This window comes from Vulpes lagopus, chromosome 12 (assembly GCF_018345385.1).
Source record: "Vulpes lagopus strain Blue_001 chromosome 12, ASM1834538v1, whole genome shotgun sequence".
In the NCBI taxonomy this organism is placed as follows: domain Eukaryota; kingdom Metazoa; phylum Chordata; class Mammalia; order Carnivora; family Canidae; genus Vulpes; species Vulpes lagopus.
This window is the reverse complement of record NC_054835.1, coordinates 23624817-23631618: the sequence shown is the minus strand read 5'-3', so window position 1 is coordinate 23631618 and position 6802 is coordinate 23624817. Positions and strand designations below refer to the sequence as shown.

At 47.4% G+C, this 6802-nt stretch overlaps 1 protein-coding gene across 1 annotated transcript; it reads left to right on the top strand.

The window, feature by feature from the left end:
• Positions 1-312: 312 nt before the first annotated feature.
• Positions 313-6263, top strand: CCL5 (C-C motif chemokine ligand 5). The gene is made up of 3 exons (XM_041724103.1): positions 313-457; positions 1847-1958; positions 6009-6263. The coding sequence occupies exons 1-3, from the start codon at positions 382-384 to the stop codon at positions 6094-6096; spliced, it is 276 nt and encodes a 91-aa protein (XP_041580037.1). The 5' UTR covers positions 313-381; the 3' UTR covers positions 6097-6263.
• The last annotated feature ends 539 nt before the right edge of the window (positions 6264-6802 follow it).

The window sequence follows — 6802 nt, the reverse complement described above, 5'->3', positions numbered from 1 at the left end:
GGAAGCTGCATGCTGACCTCTGATGAGGACCCCTGCCCTAAAAGCAGCTGAAGATGCCAGCAGAGGGAGAGGTTTTCCACCACCAGTGCCAATATTAGTTCTTCTGGAGGGCAAAGAGGAACTGATGAGCTCACTCTGGATCAGAGGCAGTGAGAAGGAGAGAGAGAATGAGACTCAAATTTCCGGAGGCTATTTCAGTTTTCTTTTCCATTTTGTGCAATTTCACTTATGGTATCAAGCAATATGTGGCTGCTGTTTTGGAAACTCCCCTTGGGGGGGCACCCCCTCTACTGGCCTGACACTATAAAGGGCCAGCCTGAGCTGCAGAAGATCCCCTCAGAGGATCCTGAGACAGCAGGTGGCTCTCCATCAGCAGGTACCATGAAGGTCTCCGCAGCTACCTTTGCAGTCCTCCTCGCTACTGCTACCTTCTGTGCTCCTGCCTCTGCCTCCCCATGTAAGTCAGGTCCTGATCACTGCAGCCTGGGGCCAGACCCTCACACTGGCCCAGACTTTGTCCTCCTTTCAACTGCAGCATTTAGGCTTCTTGAACCCGATGCTTTATATTCCTATATATATATTCCTATATATTGCTTTACCCAGATGTCCAGCTGTCCAGCTGTCCCTGAGAGATCTTTAAGCCACTCCATGGCAGGGACCCTCTGCTTAACTTTTCTGTCTTCAAGATCTATACCAAGCCCTTCAGGTGCTGAGCGCGGACTGATGCTGGGGATATTAGCAGGCAGAGGCAGCTTGAACTGACCTCAAAACCCTATCACCAGGAGGGTTTCTCAGAGACTTCTAAGCTTGGGATAGTCATATTCTCCCTGTTTCATAGATAGAAAAAGTGGGCCCTGAGAGAGGATTTTTTTTTATTTTAATTTTTTTAAGATTTATTTGAGAGAGAATAGAGGGGAGGGGTTGAGGGAGAAGGAAAGAGAGAATCTCCAGCAGACTCTCACTGAGCAAGGAGCACTGATGCAGGGCTTGATCCCACCACCCTGAGATCATGACCTGAGCTGAAATCAAGAGTGGGATGCTTAACCAACTGTGCCACCCAGAGGATTTTTTTAAAACCTAGTATGGACTATGTATTATGCTGACTGCTCTGCATGTACCATGTCATTTAATACTTGCCATGACTGAGTGGCTGAGCTTGACTGAAAGACAGAGAAACAGAGGCTCAGGGGAGTTAAGTAACTTGCCTGAGGTCACATAGCTAGGAAATAGGGAAACTGGTGTTCAAACTCAGTACTGTCTGGCTCCTAAACACTCCTACTTTACTGGGAAGTGGCAACTGACACCTTCCAGGGTCATCCTGAATTAACTGACCAATAGAAAGCTCTCCTTCCCTGTTTGGAGGCCTTCTTACCATGCCTCAGCCAGAGACTCCCAGGACACAATACACATCTTCAGGCCCCTCTTAGCGGTTGAGGCTGAGCCATAAAGACTGAATTTTGGAAGCCTCCCCCCAACCCACCGTAGGTCTCAAAGAAACTAAGTTCTGAATCCACTGAGGATCACAAGAGGGCAAGAATAAGGGCAAAGAGCCCAGACAAGCCAGGAGGAAGCCCATGATATCCATAGAACCAAAGGCAGAGGATTAGGGTGTAGAGGGAAGGATACATGCAAGGCTCAAGGATTAGATAGAAGATTGTGGAGATCTTCTCCATCCTCTGTTGGAATCACCCACTCTGCTACTGTGTATCCACAGCCAAGGGACTTTACCTCTCGGAGCCTCAGTTTCAGCCAAAGAAGGGTAACAGTCTATCCAAGATAATGTACCCAGCACAACACCCATGTATAATGGCAATGAGTACAGGAGTCTACTGCTTTCTCCTCCTAGATGCCTCAGACACCACACCCTGCTGCTTTGCCTACATTTCCGGCCGACTACCCTTCACCCACATCCAGGAGTATTTCTACACCAGCAGCAAGTGCTCCATGCCAGCAGTCGTGTGAGTCCCAGCCCTGTGGACCCTCTAGGGGGGGCAGGGGGGATGAGGAAGGGACACCTTTTGTTCCAGAGCCAGTCCCCCACAGGAGCCCTCTAAGAGCCTGCCCTATCCACTCCCACCCATCTTCTAGCTGCTCAAATAGCCAGAGTTCCTCCATCTGTAGCTTCAGATCCCCCCCGCCAACCTTTGTGTAGAAGGATTAGGCAGGGGTTCCTGGGGGATCCTTCCCCACTCTGATGGAGTGGGTCAGGTCTCTGATCTTTATGGGTGTACCTACAATGTCCCTGCATGGAGATAAGATCGACATAGCCATCTCTCTCGAACTAAGAATCCCATGTTCTCCCATATGCCACACCCAATCAAATCTACCTGCAACCTCAGAGGATCTAAGAAGGAGCAGTCAGAGGTCAGAGAGCCCTAGTTACAGTCAAATGTACTTTAAAAAAAAAAATTATCAACTGGTGAAGAAATAATGACATGAGATTCTCCTTTAAATATGCAAACTAACACCTGAAAAATTAACAGTCCTCACTACCTAGAAGTGTGTATCAAATGCCTTACATGGGTTATCTCCAAATTTCATCACAACAACCCTGACAGGTATGTGTAATTCTCTGCATGTTTCAGATAATGAATCTGAAACCCAGAGGTTTGGAGACTTGCCCAAAGTTGCACAGTAAGTGAAGGATAGAGCCTGTCTTTAGAGTCTCCTCTTTCTACTACCGACAGCCCAACAGTGACAGTTGCTTAAGAAGTTTAATAGAGACTTAAAGAATGAAAAGGGGGTAATCGTGAAGTTTCCTCTATAAAGTGAAGTTTTTTTAATCCAAAAATTCCTGTGACACTTGCAAAGCCATATGCATTCAAGAATTGCCTTTTTTTCTGGTGAATGCTTCAAAGTGTCGTGGTAATATCTAGCACTACTAATTTTATCTCTGAAAACATATTTTTCAAAAGAAAAAAACAATCCTTCTTTGAGCACCTGTTATGGGCAGGTGGAGATGAAAAATACACTATCCCTGCCCTCATGGGACTCACAGTCTAATACAAGGCAGTGAGATTCAAAATGATTAGAGCAGTCCTGTGTAAAAAACAGTACAGAAGGGCAGCCCCCATGGCTCAGCGGTTTAGCGCCGCCTGCAGCCTGGGGTGTGATCCTGGAGACCAGGGATGGAGTCCCACATCAGGCTCCCTGCATGGAGCCTGCTTCTCCCTCTGCCTGTGTCTCTGCCTCTCTCTCTCTCTCTCTCTCTCTCTCTGTGTGTGTGTCTCTATGAATAAAAATCTTTTTTAAAATTTTTTTAAAAAATAAAAAATAAAAACAGAAGGAGGGAGGGAGCACATTCAGCCCCGGGGGTTAGTGGATGTTTGCTGCAAAAGGTGCTTGAGAAAAGCCTGAGGGACAAGGTATGTTAGGCAGACTGAGTGTCGCCTGGACGCTCTTTTGGTTGATGCAGCATCCCTGTGTAGAAAAGCAGTGGTGGGCACTTGAGCATCAGCACAAGGACTCAAAAGTGTTAGAGCAAGTGAAGTGAATGGGCATAGAGAAAGCCTAGAGAGCCAGGCCCAGTGAAGTGGCTGTTATGGTTACCCATGTGAGTAGTATTAAGGCTAAACAGGACCTGCAGGAAAGTAGAGGGTTGGAAACTGTCACGTATGGAGTCGGCAAGTCCTGGCAGGTGAGGGGAGGTCAGGAGCAAGGACAAGAAGGGAGCTAAGTGACCTTGAGGTTTCTAGCCAGAGGGCTAAGTGACCCTGAGGCTGGAGAAGTGTGGCACTCCCCGAAGTCTCAAGGAAAAACTGTTTAAAGAGGATAAAGCTAAGATGCCAGCACGACAACTCTGTGGCAATGTCCAGCAGGAGTTGGTAGCCAGGAAACAGTGTTGGGCATAGAGATAAGACATTCTTTTGTAGGAGGAAAGAGTCTCCTGAGAGGAGAGTAGCAATCTTTAGCAGAGTCTTGGTAAGCGCTGGCTCGAGTGCTCAGCAAGTCAGGCTTCATTAGAATCCCAGCTCTGCCAGTTGGGCAGTTGCAGGAGCCTGGACCCATGAGTTAACGTCTCTGAGCCTCCATTTCTTCAGCTGCAAAGTGGAGTGAAATAGAAGTACTTGCCTCACTGGGTCAAAGGGAGAAGAATGAGATGAAAAACAAAATTGGAATAGGTCCTGGCACACAGTTGGTACCTGATAAGTGTTCACTTCTCCTCCTCCTTCTCCAAAGGTAATATTATATACATAGAAGTGACAAAATTTGATGAGTGCAATTCATTCATGACCTCATGCTATAAACATGCATTAAGCCCCCTCAGTGTGCCACACCTAGGGCCAGAAACTAGGGAGAAAAACACAGAAAGGGGCAGCAATTCTGAGAAACACCTGCACTCAAGGGGCAGGTGGAAGTGGTTGCTCCGGAAAGAACAAGCAGGAAGGGAGAGGCAGAAGGGAAGTCAGGCAAGGAGGGGGTCCCCAAAATGGGGGCAGAGAGAGAAGCTTAGCCAGGGAGGTTGTTCCCCAGTCTCACATTCTTCAGGAGGAAATAGAGGCCTGAGAAACCCTCACCCCAGATATTCGTTTCCTGCCCTTTTGATTTCCTGGCCACAGACGGAAAGGGCCAGGGGCCGAGAAGAGAGGATAACAAGTCTGCAGGATTTCCTGTCTGACGTGGCTGAACCAGGGCAGGGTCATTGTCTGAAGTTCCCTTATTACCCCAAATAAACAAACACTAGGAGGCATGAGAGCCCAGAATATTCCATCTGCTCCCTTTCTCTCTTCTGCACATTGGAATAGAAGAGAGAGTGTCAAGTGGCTCTGAGTCTCAGAAAAGGGGAAGCAGCTTCCTCAAGAGCAAACACTATCCAGCATAGAACCCAAAAAGAAACCAAGAAATCCTCATCCTCGCCAGACGACCTAAGCTTCACTTTGAAAATATTTGAGCTCACAAGGTGCAGAAAAACATCCTAAAGAAGCCCAAAGGAGAAAGGTCCAAGTAGACAGGGCTGGCCCAAAAGTATGACGTGAACTGCGGGCACTGCTCTCCAGTCCAGTTTCCCCCAGATGGAATCAGTCTCCCAGCCAACAGGTGAGGTAGGCAGCTGGACTAAGCCTGTGCCCCGCAGGCTTTTATGCATCCAATGCATGCCATCAACTCCTGTAGAGATAAGGCCCTTCCCTCCCAGTGGCCTCCACATTCTAGCTGGTTAATTGGTGGAAGTGCTTTGACACCGGGAGTACCTCGGGGCTTTCACCCTCTCTGAGCATGCATGTCCAGTACCAGGACCTTTGGGGTCATCTTGCTCTGATCCCTCCTAAAGAAGAGGTCCCATAACATTCCAATGACAAACCACATGCGGTGTTTTCCAAAACTCCACAATTCCATCTCATTTGAGTCTCACAACAACAGTGCACAATAGGAAGTATTTCTATTTGTATTTTAGAGGTAAACAAATAGATTCAGAGGCCCTAGGTGACTTGCCAAGGTGAATCCACTAATAAGTGATGAAATCAAGACTCGGGGTCATGTCCTTCTATCATTCACCCACACACACATAGATGTGGTTCGTTTGTTGAGTGTCTACCCTTTGCCAGGCACTGTGTTATCTGAAGGCAAATCGCATGTTTGTTGTACCACTTTTTCTCTTTCACCTACTCAACCATAACTCAGTTCCTAGAAGACCCCTCTTTTTTTCTGCATCTTGGCACTTGTTACCAGGTCTAAAACCGGAAGTGCTGAGAAAAAAACAGTGATTGACCAGCTCTATCCTAGACTCCTGAGCTCCATATGCCCTTAGCTCTCCAGGTTGCATACATATTTCTGTGGGGGTTAATATGCACACAGATCTGCTTCTGGCTTGGAGCCCTATGATTCAACAGAAGAGGAAATATCTTTCCTTAAAAGCTACAAATCCAACTTTGTTGGCTCCAAGCCAACAGCTCCAAGAATCCTCCACTCCAGTACCATCATCATCATCATCCCCTTGTGCCTCAGTTCACCTCATCTCCAAAAATGGTCCAGGTGCTGACCAAATCTCATCCTGTCCTCTTCTTCCACAGCTTTGTCACCCGAAAACACCGCCAGGTGTGTGCCAACCCACAGAAGAAATGGGTGCGGGAGTACATCAACTCTTTGGAGATGAGTTAGGATGTAGGGCATCTGGAACCTGAACTCATGCAAACTTTCCTACTGCTTCTTGCTCTTGTCCTATGCAGCTTGGGAGACCCTCACCAACCCCTACCCCCAACCCTTCCTCGGAGGGCACAGACGCCACCACCCAGTAGCAGTTATAAAAGTAGTAGCAGTTATAAATAAAAGCCTCCTCCATCTAAAGTTTGCAAGAGCTCCAGAGGCTCTGCTTTGTGCACAGAAGGTCTCTAGGCTCTTGAGTTTCAGGCCTCTCAGCTTGACCCCAGCTCTGCAGTCAGGAAGGAGATCAACAAGCCTCCAGAGACGAAGATGGGAAGAAGACTGGGCTCCTTTGGCAATGTCCCGTGGCCACAGCTATCCTCTCAGCCCCTCACTGGGAAGGGCTGACTGGTAAATGTGAGAAAACAGCTTTCCATTAAAATTCTCGCTGCAGTCACCAAGCTGGCTCCTGGTTTGATTTTCTCCTCAGGAAACTTCCTTCCTTATGAGCATTAAGCGATTAACCCATACTGAATTTAACTGACATGTATTTTTAATGCTTTAACAGACTTTTTAGTGTGTGTCTTCAAGTATTTTTTTAGGAGTTCAGATCAAATCTTTGTAGAATGTTTTCTAGTTTGGATTTGCCTGGTTGTTTCCCCATAATTAGATTCAGGTTAAGCATTTCTGGCAGGGACACTACATGAGAGATACTGGGTTTCTC